Genomic DNA, 19,447 nt, shown 5'->3' on the forward strand with positions numbered 1-19,447 from the left:
GTGTAATGATGGGGAGCAGGTGTGTGTAATGATGGGGAGCAGGTGTGTGTAATGATGGGGAGCAGGTGTGTGTAATGATGGGGAGCAGGTGTGTGTAATGATGGGGACCAGGTGTGTGTAATGATGGTTGCCAGGTGTGTGTAACCGATGTGAAATGGCTAGCTAGTTAGCAGTGGTGTGCGCTAACAGCGTTTCAATCGCTGACGTCACTCGCTCTGAGACCTTGAAAGTAGTTGTTCCCCCTTTGCTCTGCAAAGGGCCGCGGCTTTTGTGGCGCGATGGGCAACGATGCTTCGAGGGTGGGTGTTGTTGATGTGTGCAGAGGGTCCCTGGTTTGAGCCCAGGTAGGGGCGAGGAGAGGGACGGAAGCTATACTGTGTGACATGTGGGGTCCCAGGTTTGAGCCCAGGTGGGGGCGAGGAGAGGGACGGAAGCTATACTGTGTGACATGTGGGGTCCCAGGTTCGAGGCGAGGAGAGGGACGGAAGCTATACTGTGTGACATGTGGGGTCCCAGGTTCGAGGCGAGGAGAGGGACCGAAGCTATACTGTGTGACATGTGGGGTTCCAGGTTCGAGCCCAGGTAGGGGCGAGGAGAGGGGCGAGGAGAGGGACGGAAGCTATACTGTGTGACATGTGGGGTCTCAGGTTTGAGCCCAGGTGGGGGCGAGGAGAGGGACGGAAGCTATACTGTGTTACATGTGGGGTCCCAGGTTTGAGCGAGGAGAGGGACCGAAGCTATACTGTGTGACATGTGGGGTCCCAGGTTCGAGGCGAGGAGAGGGACCGAAGCTATACTGTGTGACATGTGGGGTCCCAGGTTCGAGGCGAGGAGAGGGACCGAAGCTATACTGTGTGAAACGTGGGGTCCCAGGTTCGAGAAGAGGAACCAAAGCTATACTGTGTGACGTGGGGTCCCAGGTTCGAGGCGAGGAGAGGGACCGAAGCTATACTGTGTGACATGTGGGGTCCCAGGTTTGAGGCGAGGAGAGGGACCGAAGCTATACTGTGTGACACGTGGGGTCCCAGGTTCGAGGCGAGGAGAGGAACCGAAGCTATACTGTGTGACATGTGGGGTCCCAGGTTCGAGGCGAGGAGAGGGACCGAAGCTATACTGTGTGACACGTGGGGTTCCAGGTTCGGTGGTTAATCGACCGCTGACGTCGAGAGGGAGGGAGGGAGTGACTGAGTGACTGAAGCGTGACTGTTGGTTCTCTCTTCAGTTATATGGATGATTTACCACATAATAATGCTGACCCTTTGTTGGTTTGACTTTCCTCTCTCAGTTTTACCATCAACAACAGACAGACGTTCTTCTCCAACTCCACCAGAAGCAGAATAGTCCACCATGTTCTCCAACGCACCAAGTATGAGGACGGGAAGTCTAAGATGGGTACGGAGCTACGCTATCTATATCTATCTATCTACGGAGCTACGCTATCTATATCTATCTATCTACGGAGCTACGCTATCTATATCTATCTATCTATCTACGGAGCTACGCTATCTATATCTATCTATCTATCTACGGAGCTACGCTATCTATATCTATCTATCTATCTATCTATCTATCTGTTTATCTACGGAGCTACGCTATCTATATCTATCTATCTATCTACGGAGCTACGCTATCTATATCTATCTGTCTATCTATCTATCTGTCTATCTATCTACGGAGCTACGCTATCTATATATCTATGGAGCTACGCTATCTATATCTATCTATCTATCTATCTACGGAGCTACGCTATCTATATCTATCTATCTATGAAGCTACGCTATCTATATCTATATATCTATCTATCTACAGTGCATTCGGGAAACTATTCAGGCCCCTTGACTTTTTCCACATTTTATTACGTTACAGCCTTATTCTAAAATAGATTTTTTTTTTAAATCCCTTTTCAATCTACACACAATGCTCCATAATGACAAAGAAAAACAATTTTTTCAAATAATTAACTTAAATATAACTTTTACATAAGTATTCAGACCCTTTACTCTGTACTTTGTTGAACCACTTTTTCCAGCGATTACAGCATTGAGTCTTCTTGGGTATGACGCTACAAGCTTGGCACAGCTGTATTTGGGGACTTTCTCAAGCTCTGTCAGGTTGGATGGGGAGCGTCGCTGCACAGCTATTTTTTAGGTCTTTCCAGAGATGTTCGATCTTGTTCAAGTCTACGCTCTGGCTGGGCCACTCAAGGACATTAATTGAGGACGCGGCTAGGGATGCCATTTGGGCCGGCAGCCTTGCGAGAGCCCACAGTCCATGGTAGCGGAAAGTTGATTAGCAGTGGTCCAATGTTTTTCCAAGGCGAGTACTACAGTCAATGTGTTGATAGAGTTTTACTCAAATTTGCTAAAAATCCCCAGCTACAATAAATGTTGCCTCAGGATATGGGGTTTCCAGTTTGCGTAAAATCCAGTGTAGTTCTTTGAAGGACGGTTGTATCGTGCTCTTGAGGAAGACTATATTCTACGGTGACAGCAGTGGCCACAGGCAGAACATCACTAGCGGTTTCCATCGACTTCTCCGATCGTAGCGGGTGAAGTATGGTTTCAACATGTTGACATGACTCAGACAGATTTTTGGTCCCTGTGCTCCTGATGATGTAATCCAGATGTATTTATTACTATTCACTATGGGGTAAGGGTTAGGGTTAGGGGTAAGGGCCTGAAAAGTGAGCTTGCAACGGGTAACAAAACCAGGACTTGGAAGGTCCCCAGTAGAGAGAGAGAGAGAGAGAGAGAGAGAGAGAGAGAGAGAGAGAGAGAGAGAGAGAGAGAGAGAGAGAGAGAGAGAGAGAGAGAGAGAGAGAGAGAGAGAGAGAGAGAGAGAGAGAGAGAGAGAGAGAGAGAGAGAGAGAGAGAGAGAGAGAGAGAGAGAGAGAGAGAGAGAGAGAGAGAGAGAGAGAGAGAGAGAGAGAGAGAGAGAGAGAGAGAGAGAGAGAGAGAGAGAGAGAGAGAGAGAGAGAGAGAGAGAGAGAGAGAGAGAGAGAGAGAGAGAGAGAGACTCACTTCGAAAGTGCGGTTTTGGGACTTTTTCGATTTAATTTTCATTTGCGCCTTCTCCACTTTCTCCCAGGTGCAAACTGTATCGAAAAGAGCTAACGTGCTTCAACAGTTCAGTTTTTTTTTGTTTAATGTGTTGCCCTGCAACAACCTCTCTCTCTCTCTCTCTCTCTCTCAGCAAGATCAAATGAATCTGACATGATGTCCCAAACAATAGTTAATTAAGACTAATACCGAGACATTCCTGAATAACCTCCCACACTGCAAACAACATAAGAGGCACCTGTTCATCCCAATCTTTCTCAAACTCAAAGGTGTGAACTCTCAACATAAATTTGATAATCTGATAATCTCTAAAGATCAAACTGTTTTTTTTCTTTGTCATTATGGGATTTATTATGTGTGTAGATTAATGAGGGAGATTTTTTTGGGGGGGGGGATGTGGAAAAAAGTTGAGGGGTCTGAATACTTTCCAAATGCATTGTATAAACCGAAAGGTTGCTAGATCGAATCCCCGAGTTAGCAAGGTAAACATCTGTCGTTCTTCCCCTGAACAAGGCAGTTAACCCACTGTTCCTAGGCCGTCATTGTAAATGAAAATTTGTTCTTAACTGACTTGTCTAGTTAAATAAAGGTTAAATAAATAAATAAAAATAAACCTGGAATTACCCCCACGACTGTTGAATACCTGTAGCAGTATATGTAGCTTTGCCTTGATTGTGGGGCGGGGCTAATGCCATCGAACATAACTAGCTCACCATTGACCTTCTCTGTGTCGTGGAAATTTCCTGTATTACCAAATCATGAGAGAGCAATCCACACACAAGTCAGAGTTATCATAAAGTCCATCTTTAATTATATGAGCTTCACCATAGCCCTGTGACTCTCAGATCAATTCAGTGTCTATAAATGAATTCTCTGAGAGTCCTTACATAATGGCAACTGAGATCCTTTATAGCAAAGACACACATAGCCAGACAGCATTGGCTATAAATTATCGTTCAGTTTGGTCTCCTAAACTAAGTTCTTATCTTGGTACCACTTAAGACCCAAACATTACCTCATCCAATGGCATATATCAATTGTCAATTCTAGACACTCCCATCAAAAATACAACCCCTCCTGGACAAGCTCACGGAGAGGAGTGACTGGCACACAGACATTGTGGAGCCAACTATCTGATTCCCCATTAATCACACCATCCCTTCACATGGTTTAGGAATAGTTACACACACATTCACAGATAAGACAAACCTGACCTCTCCCCTCTCTGGGGCCCAAGTTACTTTTACCCACATAAGCATGCTAATGAAAATTAATAAAACATCTTATTTATCAATGTTACCTAAATAATTCAGGTTCTGCCACAACATCTGTTTATATAATGCAATGAAATAATCATTATTAGAACTGTGGTAGCGTTAGACAAGAGGCCACCACTGAGGATTCTGTCTAAATTATGATTGGGGTCTAGCAATGTATTTTGAGTCTTGGGAAGGGAAACGAGTATGAGTTTTGAATTATAACATATTTCCGGTCCACTATGATTCTTTTTGGCAGGACGATATTAAGTGTTTTTTTCTCTTCTATTGTAGGTATCAACAGGTTATTGGGCAATGGAACATATGAGGCGGCATTTCCTCCACACGAGGTACGAACATCGTTATAATGATATTAAAAATCTAATTTTGATTTGTCACATGAATACAACATTACCGTGAAATGTTTACTTTTACAAGCCCTTAACCCCCGTAACCAACCATTCAGTTTTAAGAAAAATAAGAATTAAGAAAAAATATTTACTAAATAAACGAAAGTAAAAAAATAAGAGCAACAATAAAATAACAATAACGAGGCTATATACAGGAGGTACCGGGTCAATGTGCGGGGGTTCAGGTTAGTCGAGGTCATTGATGTAATATGTACAGTACCAGTCAAAAGTTTTAGAACACCTGCTCATTCAAGGGTTTATCTTTATTTTTTTTTACTATTTTCTACATTGTAGACTAATAGTGAAGACGGCAGGGTAGCCTAGTGGTTAGAGCGTTGGACTAGTAACCGGAAGGTTGCAAGTTCAAACCCCCGAGCTGACAAGGTACAAATCTGTCGTTCTGCCCCTGAACAGGCAGTTAACCCACTGTTCCTAGGCCGTCATTGAAAATAAGAATTTGTTCTTAACTGACTTGCCTAGTAAAATAAAGGTAAAATAAAAAAATAAAAAAAATCAAAACCATGAAATAACATATATGGAATCATGTAGTAACCAAAAAAGTGTTAAACAAATCAACATATATTTTATATTTGAGATTCTTCTGAGTAGCCAGCCTTTGCCGTGATGACAGCTTTGCACACTCTTAGAATTCTCTTAACCAGCTTCACCTAGAAAATGATTTCACAAGGGCCTTATTTCACATGATATACCTAAATACTTACAACCACATAGGCCAATAAATATATATATATATATATATATATATATATATATATATATATATATATATATATATATATATATTTTGTTAGGTTATTTAATTAACCTACGTGTTATTTCAAGTTATCTGTTTGGAGCGCAATAACACATTGTTAAAAAATATGCCTGACTTGCATATGAATGGATCAATTAAAGGCATCTAGTGTCTATGTTAACTTAGATTTTTCTTTTAACAATGTGTTATTGCACTCCAAGGGGATAACTTGAAGGTTAATTAAATAATCTAAAGAAAAATATGATTTGAAATGAATGTCAAATGTTTTATGCAACAGTATCTTCTGCTTTAAAAATACAAAATAAATAAAAAAAACTACTTTTAACAACCATCAGAATTTGGTCAAACGCCAACATGTTAGCAAAGAATTAAGTGTAGGCAAAGTGATCGTGTCAGGCTAAAATGTTTTTACCATTACATCATTTGACAGTCACATTTACTGTGGTTATCTGAAGCGCAATTTATTATTCCCCATCATTTGCAACAATGTCGATGAGCGTCGTTACAATTTTTCCTTTGCGGTACCTCAAACTGTCGTGATAACCAGCTGAGATTTAACTTTTATGAGTTGATTTTACTCATGGCTCAAACTATGTCTGGGCTGTGTCGTAACATCATCCTAAAATCTACTCTGAGCTGGGATTTTTGTTGTTGCCTTAAAACATGTTTTAACAGGATTCCTATGACTTTTTCTGAGATGCGTTGTGGATACGGGCCCAGGGCCCGGTTTCCCCAAAAGTATCTTAAGTCCATCATTAGAACCTTCGAAGGAGCATTGTTAAATCTCTGAGCTGTTTCCCAAAACCTTCATTACTAAAATTGCGCTTGAAAATGCTCCTAATTTACGGACTGCCTCAGCCCACTTTTAGAACAGCTAAGTGTGTGGTAAAATAATTGTTTCCCTCCTAACCCGTGATTTTATACACAGAAGATCTCCGCTAAAATGTTTATCTGTCTCTCTGTGACCGACCGATACGAGGTTGAATACACATACAGAGTTGCCTATGTCCTTTGCAATTATCACAAACAAGCGAAGGATAAAAAGATGCTTAAAATGAAAACCGAGACGACTGCATTACAAGATAAATAGCCTCACCCACAGTATAGGCTATACGCCTAATATATTTCAATGATATTGAAATCAATTTCATATTCATTCAATTGAGTTTTGAATCGGATTTTGAATCAGATTGACGTGGAAATATCCCAGTCAAATCCGGATACCGATCACTTGAGTACATTGTTGGAATTGCTATCCGCTAAGGAGGACAGTTTGTTTGAGCTCGATCGTGAAATTGAACAGTTAACGCCATTGGACGGATTGGAGGCAGAGATTGCATGCACGGAGGATTACAAAGAACGCATTATCATGCTGAAGAGCCGTGCACAAAGAGTGATAACGAAGAAACAGGACGTCAATCCACTACCAGCCCGGGTGAGTGACGCTAACTCAAACATATCACAGAGACAATCAGTAAGGCTACCGAAGTTGATTATTGAGAAATTCTATGGAGATGTCAGTATGTGGCAGGAGTTTTGGAGCCAATATGAGACTGCTATTCACAACAATGATTCACTGTGTAAAAAAGAGAAGTTTACCTATCTGAAAACATATCTCACTGGACCAGCTGCAAAGGCAGTAGCAGGACTGATGTTAACAGACAGTAACTATGATAATGCAATCCCTCTACTCAAGAGCAGATTTGGAAGGAAAGATCTTGTGATTAGTGCTCATATGTCAAAGCTGCTGAATCTCACACCTGTGAAGAAATCCTCTGATCTAAATGCATTGAGGCAGCTATATGATGAATGTGAAATTCAGATTAGGAGCCTGGAATCACTGGGTGTAATGTCAGAAACCTATGGAAGCCTACTATTCCCAATCTTACTGCAGATGATTCCAGAGGACATAGCTCTTGACTATAGTCATCAGAGGGGAGTAGATGATGAATGGAAAGTGTCTGAGATTATCAGTTTCCTACAGAAAGAGGTTCAGAGCAGGGAGCGAGCACTACAAATGACAAGATCATACAACCAACAGAAAGAGAGCAAACCATGGAACAAGTCATGCTTCTCCAATGAAATGATACCAAAAAGACCCAACATGCCCTCTGCTGCAGCACTGCATACAGCCAGCCAGAAGGAACAACAAACGTGTCTATTTTGTGACAGTGCAGACCACAAATCAGAAAACTGCACTGACTACAATATTGCTACACGCAAAGAGAAACTAAAGAACATGGGAAGATGCTTTGTATGTTTAGGACAGAGACACATAGCAAAATTCTGTAAAGTCAAAGATGTGTCATGTGCAACATGTGGAAGCAGACATCACATTGCGGTTTGTACCAGTAAGAGGAGGGAGGTGCAACCCCCTACTGTTTCTGTAGATGCTGTTGTTTCCTCAGTTATTCCCCATTCAGTGAAGATGAAACCAGATGGACAGAACACTGTGTTGCTACAAACGGCAAAGGCATGGGTAGAAGGCCCATCGGGCAGGAAGATAGCTCGTTGCTTACTAGATGGAGGCAGTCAGAGAAGCTTCATACATGAAAACCTTGTGAAGGGCTTGAAGCTACCAGTAATCAGACAAGAGGCACTCACTCTTCACACGTTTGGCTCCTCTGCCCCAGCAACATCCCAACGCAACACAGTGAAAGTCATCTTGGAGAATGTCTGGGACAAACAGCAGAGAATAGAGAGAGGCAATTGAAACCCCACAAGTGTGCACAGCTGTGATGAAGGTTCCTGGTGAACGGATTCAGCATGAGCTCAGTAAAAGGGGACTGCAGCTCGCAGACTTTCCAGGAGATGACAATGATCCTACTCTCTGTCCTGATAGGAGCAGACTACTACTGGCAGATAGTATCAGGCAGAGTGGAGCGACTGACGGAGACGCTAGTTGCTTTAGAGAGCACCTTTGGATGGTCGGTGCAGGGACCCGTGTCCATGTCAAGTGTCGCTGAGGCAACTTGCATGTTCATCCCACTTGATGAAGACACACTAGTCTCCAAGCAATTGCATGCATTCTGGGAGCTTGAGTCTCTGGGTATTCTAAGCGAGAAAACACAGAACCCAGAGGAAAACGAGGCTCTACAAAGGTTTGAGGAAACAACCACCTTCAAAGATGGGCGATACCATGTGGAGTTGCCATGGAAACGAGAAATGCCAGAACTCCAAGACAACTATAGAATCGCCAAGAAACGGTTTGAATGTCTGAAGAAAAGGCTGAAGAAGGATGTGACGTTGTACAGCAGATACAATGAAGTAGTAGAAGACTACTTACAACAAGATATGGCAGAGGACGTGCCCAAGGACAACGCATCAAGTACAGACAACGTAAAATACTACTTACCTCACCATGCAGTACTCCGAGAAGATAAGGTGACAACAAAACTGAGAGTGGTGTTTGATGCCTCGTCCCATGAAGATGGCTGTCCATCTCTCAATGACTGTCTACTCACAGGACCGAACCTGAATCCGGATCTGCTCAGCGTTCTGATAAAGTTCAGACTACATGAGATCGCATTCATGGCAGACATCAAGAAAGCTTTCCTGCAGATATCCCTAGCAGAGAGAGACAGAGACGCCGTGAGATTTCTATGGCTCACTGGCCCACCAAGGGGAGAAAATGAAGAGGAGCTGCGTGTGCTGAGGATGAAAAGAGTGGTATTTGGAGCTTCCCCAAGTCCATTTTTGCTGGCAGCTACAATCAGGAAGCACCTGAAACAATATGAAACAGAACAACCAGAAGTTGTAGAGATATTGAGAGAGTCACTCTACGTAGATGACTTCATTGCAAGTTCACGCAATGTTGAAGAGGCTTACCTTGTGACAACAACTGCAAAGCGAATGCTGTCGAATGCAGGCATGGACCTCTGCAAGTGGATGACCAATTCTCCTGAATTGAAAACAAAATGGGAGGAGAGTACGACAACTGACCACCCATTGACGCTAGAAACACAAGGATTAGCGCTGAAGGTTTTAGGTTTAGTATGGAGGCCGGAAACGAATGACTTTGTGTTTGACCTCAGGCCGCTACTGAGCATTCTAAGGCAAAAGGAAAACACAAAGAGAAGTGTTCTGCAGTTGTCTGCACGTGTCTTCGACCCTCTTGGTTTCTTAACTCCCTTCACCATCAGGATCAAGTGCATGTTCCAGGAAATGTGGGAGAGGGGACTCAGCTGGGACGAAGAATTACCACCTGATCTGACACGAGAATGGCAACAGTGGTGTTCAGAACTACCCCAGTTACACCAGCTCACCATACCAAGGTGGTACAGAACAGACATGCGGCCACAGAATAACCACACCCTGAAACTACACGTGTTCTGTGATGCAAGTGAAAGGGCTTACAGTGCAGTAGCTTACTTGCAAGGTGAGTCACAAGACAGGGAAACAACAAGTCTAGTCGCATCCAAGTCCAGGGTAGCCCCACTTAAGAAAATGACGCTGCCACGCCTGGAGCTCATGGGAGCTGTGATTGGAGCGAGACTAGCAAACAACTTGATGACCACACTGAAAATGGAAGAAAAACAGATTAACATGTGGACAGACTCGATGATCGTGCTGCATTGGATTTGCAGCTCAGCTCAGAAATGGAAACAGTTTGTTGCGAACAGAGTGACGGAGATCCAGTCCTTGACCAATCCAGAGTCATGGTCACATATTGAAGGGAAAACTAATCCAGCTGACCTCCCTACAAGAGGACAAACTGTTAGAAACTTGACACAGAGCGAGCTATGGTGGAATGGACCCAGAATTCTGACATCACCCAATCAGTCCGAAGAGACTGATGATAACAAGGTTCCGGATGAGGTGAATATAGAACTCAAGTCCAGTTGCCAGGCTACTGTACAACTCGCAGCAAACAGCACAGATAGCACTGAACCTGTGTTGGAGCTTGAAAGGTACAGCAAACTGAAAAGAGTGTTCAGAGTCACCGCCTGGATAAAGAGATTCATAGCCAATGCTCGTACAACCATAAAGATGCAAGGTGAACTGACTGCTGACGAACTGTTCGATGCAGAAAAGTACTGGATTAAGGTAACACAACAACAGAGTTTCGGACAGGAGATCAAACTACTGAAGGCAGGAAAAAGCCTAAACAATGACTGTAAAATCAGAGAACTGAAACCTTTCCTGGACGAACACGAACTACTCAGTGTAGGAGGAAGACTGCAACAGTCCAACTTCACATTCAGAGAGCAGCACCCATGGGTTCTGCCCAATATGTCCAGATACTCAGAAATGCTGATACAGTACCAACATGAGAAGGTGATGCATTCTGGAGCAAGTGACACTCAGCACCCAACGTTACACAAGCGGGAAATGACACGCAGATGGAAGTACAGGCAGAGACTTGTGACCAGTTTCTGGAACAGTTGGCGAAGAGACTACTTGCTGGATCTAAAGTCAGCACACCGCTGTGACACACCACAGCCCACCCCACTGAAAGCGGGTGACGTTGTACTTATTGGAGAAGATAACCTACCCAGACAAACCTGGAAACTAGGAAAGATTGAGGAACTGTTTCCAGGCCGAGATGGCTTAGTTAGATCATGTTCAGTTCGTACTGCTTCAGGGACTTTGTTGAGGAGACCTATTCAGTTGATATACTGCCTAGAGATCTAGATGAACACAATTGTTCATCGGGGGGGGAGGATGTTGTAACTTTAATGTGTTACAGAGTTAATGTTTAAGTTTATTCTTTGAGCTGTATCTAAAGATATTTCTTTAGATTTATTTGCATATGTAATTGTATTGGGTTGTGTTGAATTACGCTTTTTGACTGCAAGTCCCAGAATGCCTTGCGAGAGGAATGAGTGATAACGTGCCAATTATGTGCAGGTGCGGGGGATTGTGGCTGACTTTTGCAACAGCATCTTACCTGCATTGCTCTGTACCAAAACAATAGTTGTTAAATGTAACGTAAACAAGTATTCTTACTAAAATAAGCTTTCGTATCAAACCCGACGTCCGAGTCATTACTAAGAAGTTAGCAAATCTAAAATTAGTTTAAGGTAAGCATTAGAATAAGCCGCCTCAATATTTGCATAATCCTTTCTTTCGACAAATTCCTCAATTTAGTGAACATTCTAAATTGCACTTAGCGAACATTCTATTAGCCAACATTCTAAGCTGCACTTAGTGAACATTCTATTAGCCAACATTCTAAACTGCACTTAGCGAACATTCTATTAGCCAACATTCTAAACTGCACTTAGCGAACATTCTATTAGCCAACATTCTAAGCTGCACTTAGCGAACATTCTCTCTGTGTGGTGTTTTTGGAAACACATTATATCTTCTGCCGTTGCGTCGTTAAAATACGCCTAAATTCCATCGCTATCGGGAAACCGGGCCCTGTTATTGTTTTAACAATTACATTACAAAGATAAGGATTGCTATACAGTACATGAGTGTTACTAACCATATGGGGCTGTTGTATTTGGCATAGTCAGCAGGATTTGATTTATCAACTCCAACTCCACCTGTTACATAAGGTTCTGTGTCTCTGTTTCAGGGTGGATACAAAATAGTTGGCTACAGCCCATACAGTATGGAACTAGTCTGTCACTACAGATGTAGGATCTTAATTTGATCACCCTGTTGCAGGAGAACTTTCCTGCTCAGCAGGAAATGTAAACTTGTAGTGTATTTGAGGTTTAAAAAGGCTTAATTATAATCCACATAATTCACATATCCCGTTGCTGGGGGGATTATATTCCTGCTGTAGCAAACTGGCTCAAATAAAAATCCTACATCTGAATACACCTGTTAATTCTCTGGATACCAAAAGTAGATAGAGTGGTGGGACTAGACCAGTGACCACCTGTCTTCCACTTATGTTCATTCTCTATGTCCTTGTGTTCCAGGGTGGCTATAGGAGTCGACACCCTATTAATACCCACGGTGCCCAGAACCACAGACACCTGCTGTACGAGAGGTGGGCTCGCTGGGGCATGTGGTACAAGTACCAACCCCTCGACCTTATCAGGTAGGTGTGTGTGTATGTGGTGGTGTGCATGTGTGGCGTGGTGGTACACTCTTAGAGAAAAAAAGGTGCTATCTAGTATTTAAAAGAGTTCTTCAGCTGTCACAATAGGAGAACCATTTGAAGAACCCATTTTGGTTACAGGTAGAACCCTTTCCACAGAGGGTTCTACATGTAACCAAAAATAGTTCTCCTATGCAAACAGCCAAAGAACAATTTTGGTGTGTGTGTTTGTGTGTGTGTGTGTGCAATTTGTGAGAAAGAACCTCCACAGGGGAACCCAAGCAAAGTTCCCTTCTCAGGAGTCCTATCTAAATTAAATACAGCCGATCATAGCTAGGTCTGAGTCGGTCCAATGTACCAGTTGACCCATAGCTAGGTCTAAGCCGGTCCAATGTACCAGTTGACCCATAGCTAGGTCTGAGCCGGTCCAATGTACCAGTTGACCCATAGCTAGGTCTGAGCCGGTCCAATGTACCAGTTGACCCATAGCTAGGTCTGAGCCGGTCCAATTGGATTTCTCTCCTCTGAACATGTCCCATTTTAAAAGTAAACCCCAGTCGGGAGGTTTTTGACACTGGGCCTATATCTTGTGCCCTGGGCTTCTTTCCTCTGTATGAAACACAACTTGGCTTCGTTCCTCTGTATGAAACACAACTTGGCTTCGTTCCTCTGTATGAAACACAACTTGGCTTCGTTCCTCTGTATGAAACACAACTTGGCTTCGTTCCTCTGTATGAATCACAACTTGGCTTCGTTCCTCTGTATGAAACACACAAGTGAAACACAACAACTTTTAATTCAACCCCATGAAGCTCGCTACCTGTGATGGTTTTCCTAATCTATTACGTTTGTTGGACTCCTGATGAAGCAAAATGTTGTGATGAGATGCAGTAAAATTGTTAGTTGTGCATCAGAGATCACGTCTGTGATCTCGTTTCTTCACTTTTTATTGTTTTTTCATTCGTCCATCTACCTGGAAACATGATAGGTGTGCTAAATATACCTGTACTCATTTATATTAACGGAGTTGCTTCCTTTCAGGCAAATACAGCTGGGTCTGAATGGCTCCAATTTAATCAATGCATGTCGGGAGTTTTACTAATCTATTCTCTCTATTGGACTTTTCATGCACTACGGGCTTTACTTTAGGGAGAAGGTCGGCCTGTACCTTGCCTGGTTGGTTACAAAGAACTTGTTCCTGCCAGGCGAATACAGCCGGGTCGAATTTTAAGGTCAACCCCAACCAAGCTTTTGCTAATCTATCTTGTTCATTGGACTTTCCTCTCCAGGCGTTACTTTGGGGAGAAGATTGGGCTGTACTTTGCCTGGTTGGGCTGGTACACTGGCATGCTGATCCCTGCAGCTCTGGTGGGTCTCTTCGTCTTCCTCTACGGACTCCTTACTATGGACACTAGTCAAGTCAGGTCAGTCAAGACACATCAGGGGTTAAACTGGGCCGGGTCCCGACAGATCCGAGACGTCACACCAATGATCCAAATGAGAGCCAGTCGTTGTAGCACAGGGAACGAAGTATGCACGCCCAGTCGTTGTAGCACAGGGAGAGAAGTATGCACGCCCAGTCGTTGTAGCACAGGGAGAGAAGTATGCACGCCCAGTCGTTGTAGCACAGGGAGAGAAGTATGCACGCCCAGTCGTTGTAGCACAGGGAGAGAAGGTATGCACGCCCAGTCGTTGTAGCACAGGGAGAGAAGGTATGCACGCCCAGTCGTTGTAGCACAGGGAGAGAAGTATGCACGCCCAGTCGTTGTAGCACAGGGAGAGAAGTATGCACGCCCAGTCGTTGTAGCACAGGGAGAGAAGTATGCACGCCCAGTCGTTGTAGCACAGGGAGAGAAGTATGCACGCCCAGTCTTTGTAGCACAGGGAGCGAAGTATGCACACCCAGTCGTTGTAGCACAGGGAGAGAAGTATGCACGCCCAGTCGTTGTAGCACAGGGAGAGAAGTATGCACGCCCAGTCTTTGTAGCACAGGGAGCGAAGTATGCACACCCAGTCGTTGTAGCACAGGGAGAGAAGTATGCACGCCCAGTCGTTGTAGCACAGGGAGAGAAGTATGCACGCCCAGTCGTTGTAGCACAGGGAGAGAAGTATGCACGCCTAGTCGTTGTAGCACAGGGAGAGAAGGTATGCACGCCCAGTTGTTGTAGCACAGGGAGAGAAGGTATGCACGCCTAGTCGTTGTAGCCGACAACATTCTTAATGCAGTCGTGGGAAAACATAGCTTTTGAAAGAGTTTGCGCTCTAGCTAACGATTAGCCCAATTGTTTACACTAGAGAGTTTGCGCTCTAGCTAACGATTAACCCAATTATTTACACTAGAGAGTTTGCGCTCTAGCTAACGATTAGCCCAATTATTTACACTAGAGAGTTTGCACTCTAGCTAACGATTAGCCCAATTATTTACACTAGAGAGTTTGCGCTCTAGCTAACGATTAGCCCAATTATTTACACATCAAAATCAAATCAAATCACATTTATTTATATAGCCCTTCGTACATCAGCTGATATCTCAAAGTGCTGTACAGAAATCCAGCCTAAAACCCCAAACAGCAAGCAATGCAGGTGTAGAAGCACGGTGGCTAGGAAAAACTCCCTAGAAAGGCCAAAACTTAGGAAGAAACCTAGAGAGGAACCAGGCTATGTGGGGTGGCCAGTCCTCTTCTGGCTGTGCCGGGTGGAGATTATAACAGAACATGGTCAAGATGTTCAAATGTTCATAAATGACCAGCATGGTCGAATAATAATAAGGCAGAACAGTTGAAACTGGAGCAGCAGCACAGTCAGGTGGACTGGGGACAGCAAGGAGTCATCATGTCAGGTATTCCTGGGGCATGGTCCTAGGGCTCAGGTCGGCAGAACAGTTGACTAGAGAGTTTGCGCTCTAGCTAACGATTAGCCCAATTATTTACACTAGAGAGTTTGCGATCTAGCTAAAGATTAGCCCAATTATTTACACTAGAGAGTTTGTGCTCTAGCTAACGATTAGCCCAATTATTTACACTAGAGAGTTTGCGCTCTAGCTAACGATTAGCCCAATTATTTACACTAGAGAGTTTGCGATCTAGCTAACGATTAGCCCAACGGGGTACATGCAGATGGGCAACCCTCGGCCTATTTATTTATAGCCACTATGCTGCATCTGATATGGGGTACATCAGGTGATGATGCTTATTGCTAAGTAACACACCTGACTGATAATATGGACCAATATGTCATTTCTATGTCATTATATTTTAGATGTCAGCTTCATTTTATTTTCATTTATTCTGTAGAATGTCCTTTTTAAAAATAAAAAAAAAGTGACCAGAACAGTCATTCTCCCCCATTAAATTGTAGGTCCATCTGCAACCCCATCTCCCCCCCACCCACTCCGCCCTTCGGTTGGGGGTTTTCATGTCCTTTTTAAGTGTTTTTAAGACATGAATATCTGTCTGTCTATTTTGTCCCATCAGTAAAGAGATCTGTGAGGCCAACACAACAATCATGTGTCCCATGTGTGAGCAGAACTGCAAACCCTGGAAACTCAGTGACAGCTGTGTCTATGCTAAGGTCAGTAATACAACAATGAAGCTATTCTATTATGTTATCCATCTTGGTAGCTCTAGTACTGTAGTAAACAGTACTGTACTGTAGTAAACAGAAGTACTATTGTGGTTAGCTAGTACTGTTGTAAACAGAAGTAATATTACTGTTAGCTAGTACTGTAGTAAACAGAAGTAATATTACTGTTAGCAAGTACTGTTGTAAACAGAAGTAATATTACCGTTAGCAAGTACTGTTGTAAACAGAAGTAATATTACTGTTAGCTAGTACTGTAGTAAACAGAAGTAATATTACTGTTAGCTAGTACTGTTGTAAACAGAAGTAATATTACTGTTAGCTAGTACTGTTACTGTCCATGAGGATCCCACTAGGGTTGGGGCCTGTTACATTTAAATTCCAGTCCATTCAGGAAATTCCAATTCTCTTTAATGCTTTTCAGTAGCTATGTTCCCATCCAATTGGCAACAGAATTTTCATGTGAATATTCTAGAATCCGCAACTAAGAAATATGCAAATTTTTCCCACCAGTGGTGTGTTTCCACCAAACAGACTTGTTCCACTGTTCCACCAAACAGACTTGTTCCCACCAAACAGACTTGTTCCACTGTTCCACCAAACCGACTGGCCTCTCTATGCTGACCAACTCAGTGGCCTTGTGGTTAGAGCTGAGATTGGAAGTTTGGGAGTTCGATCCCTGGCCGAGTCACACCGAAGACTGTTGTTTGTCGCACTGCTTTGCTTTATCTTGGCCAGGTCGCAGTTGTAAATGAGAACTTGGGGGGGGGGGGGGGGGGGGGGGTGTACTGAAGAGATAGACTAGTGTCCTATCCAGGGGGGGTGTACTGAGGAGATAGACTGGTGTCCTGTCCAGGGGGGGTGTACTGAGGAGATAGACTGGTGTCCTGTCCAGGGGGTGTACTGAGGAGATAGACTAGTGTCCTGTCCAGGGGGTGTACTGAGGAGATAGACTAGTGTCCTGTCCAGGGGGGGTGTACTGAGGAGATAGACTAGTGTCCTGTCCAGGGGGGGTGTACTGAGGAGATAGACTAGTGCCCTGTCCAGGGGGTGCACTGAGGATATAGACTAGTGTCCTGTCCAGGGGGGGGGGGGGGGGTGTACTGAGGAGATAGACTAGTGCCCTGTCCAGGGGGTGCACTGAGGAGATAGACTAGTGTCCTATCCAGGGGGTGTACTGAGGAGATAGACTAGTGTCCTGTCCAGGGGGTGTACTGAGGAGATAGACTAGTGTCCTGTCCAGGGGGTGTACTGAGGAGATAGACTAGTGGTGTCCTATCCGGGGGGGGGGGTGTACTGAGGAGATAGACTAGTGTCATGTCCAGGGGGTGCACTGAGGAGATAGACTAGTGTCCTGTCCAGGGGGTGTACTGAGGAGATAGACTAGTGTCCTATCCAGGGGGTGTACTGAGGAGATAGACTAGTGTCCTGTCCAGGGGGTGGTGTATTGAGGAGATAGACTAGTGTCATGTCCAGGGGGTGCACTGAGGAGATAGACTAGTGTCCTGTCCAGGGGGTGTACTGAGGAGATAGACTAGTGTCCTATCCAGGGGGTGTACTGAGGAGATAGACTAGTGTCATTTCCAGGGGGTGTACTGAGGAGATAGACTAGTGTCCTGTCCAGGGGGTGGTGTATTGAGGAGATAGACTAGTGTCCTGTCCAGGGGGGGGGGGGGGGGGGGGTGTACTGAGGAGATAGACTAGTGCCCTGTCCAGGGGGTGCACTGAGGAGATAGACTAGTGTCCTATCCAGGGGGGTGTGTACTGAGGAGATAGACTAGTGTCCTATCCAGGGGGGTGTGTACTGAGGAGATAGACTAGTGTCCTGTCCAGGGGGGGGGGGGGGGTGTACTGAGGAGATAGACTAGTGCCCTGTCCAGGGGGTGCACTGAGGAGATAGACTAGTGTCCTGTCCAGGGGGGGTGTACTGAGGAGATAGACTAGTGCCCTGTCCAGGGGGTGCACTGAGGATATAGACTAGTGTCCTGTCCAGGGGGGGGGGGGGGGGGGGGGTGTACTGAGGAGATAGACTAGTGCCCTGTCCAGGGGGTGCACTGAGGAGATAGACTAGTGTCCTGTCCAGGGGGTGTACTGAGGAGATAGACTAGTGTCCTGTCCAGGGGGTGTACTGAGGAGATAGACTAGTGGTGTCCTATCCGGGGGGGGTGTACTGAGGAGATAGACTAGTGTCATGTCCAGGGGGTGCACTGAGGAGATAGACTAGTGTCCTGTCCAGGGGGTGTACTGAGGAGATAGACTAGTGTCCTATCCAGGGGGTGTACTGAGGAGATAGACTAGTGTCCTGTCCAGGGGGTGGTGTATTGAGGAGATAGACTAGTGTCATGTCCAGGGGGTGCACTGAGGAGATAGACTAGTGTCCTGTCCAGGGGGTGTACTGAGGAGATAGACTAGTGTCCTATCCAGGGGGTGTACTGAGGAGATAGACTAGTGTCCTATCCAGGGGGTGTACTGAGGAGATAGACTAGTGTCCTGTCCAGGGGGTGGTGTATTGAGGAGATAGACTAGTGTCATGTCCAGGGGGTGCACTGAGGATATAGACTAGTGTCCTGTCCAGGGGGGGGGGGGGGGGGGTGTACTGAGGAGATAGACTAGTGCCCTGTCCAGGGGGTGCACTGAGGAGATAGACTAGTGTCCTGTCCAGGGGGGGTGTACTGAGGAGATAGACTAGTGTCCTATCCAGGGGGGTGTGTACTGAGGAGATAGACTAGTGTCCTGTCCAGGGGGTGTACTGAGGAGATAGACTAGTGTCCTATCCAGGGGGTGTACTGAGGAGATAGACTAGTGTCCTATCCAGGGGGTGTACTGAGGAGATAGACTAGTGTCCTGTCCAGGGGGTGGTGTATTGAGGAGATAGACTAGTGTCATGTCCAGGGGGTGCACTGAGGATATAGACTAGTGTCCTGTCCAGGGGGGGGGGGGGGGGGGGTGTACTGAGGAGATAGACTAGTGCCCTGTCCAGGGGGTGCACTGAGGAGATAGACTAGTGTCCTGTCCAGGGGGGGTGTACTGAGGAGATAGACTAGTGTCCTATCCAGGGGGGTGTGTACTGAGGAGATAGACTAGTGTCCTATCCAGGGGGGTGTGTACTGAGGAGATAGACTAGTGTCCTATCCGGGGGGTGTACTGAGGAGATAGACTAGTGTCCTATCCAGGGGGTGTACTGAGGAGATAGACTAGTGTCCTATCCAGGGGGTGTACTGAGGAGATAGACTAGTGTCCTGTCCAGGGGGTGGTGTATTGAGGAGATAGACTAGTGTCATGTCCAGGGGGTGCACTGAGGATATAGACTAGTGTCCTGTCCAGGGGGGGGGGGGGGGGGGGGGGGGGTGTACTGAGGAGATAGACTA

General features: G+C 45.1%; 1 protein-coding gene across 1 annotated transcript in view; it reads left to right on the forward strand.

Moving 5' to 3' along the window:
- The window catches only part of LOC139405187 (anoctamin-3-like), an 80,967-nt gene that overhangs the window by 20,018 nt on the left and 41,502 nt on the right, over window positions 1-19,447 (forward strand). The window contains exons 9-13 of the mRNA XM_071147614.1: window positions 1,286-1,392; window positions 4,610-4,665; window positions 12,379-12,500; window positions 13,790-13,924; window positions 15,974-16,070. Of these exons, the coding sequence (XP_071003715.1) occupies window positions 1,286-1,392; window positions 4,610-4,665; window positions 12,379-12,500; window positions 13,790-13,924; window positions 15,974-16,070 (517 nt within the window). The remainder of the gene's footprint in view (window positions 1-1,285; window positions 1,393-4,609; window positions 4,666-12,378; window positions 12,501-13,789; window positions 13,925-15,973; window positions 16,071-19,447) is intronic.

Source organism: Oncorhynchus clarkii, unplaced genomic scaffold, assembly GCF_045791955.1.
Source record: "Oncorhynchus clarkii lewisi isolate Uvic-CL-2024 unplaced genomic scaffold, UVic_Ocla_1.0 unplaced_contig_12468_pilon_pilon, whole genome shotgun sequence".
NCBI lineage: Eukaryota > Metazoa > Chordata > Actinopteri > Salmoniformes > Salmonidae > Oncorhynchus > Oncorhynchus clarkii.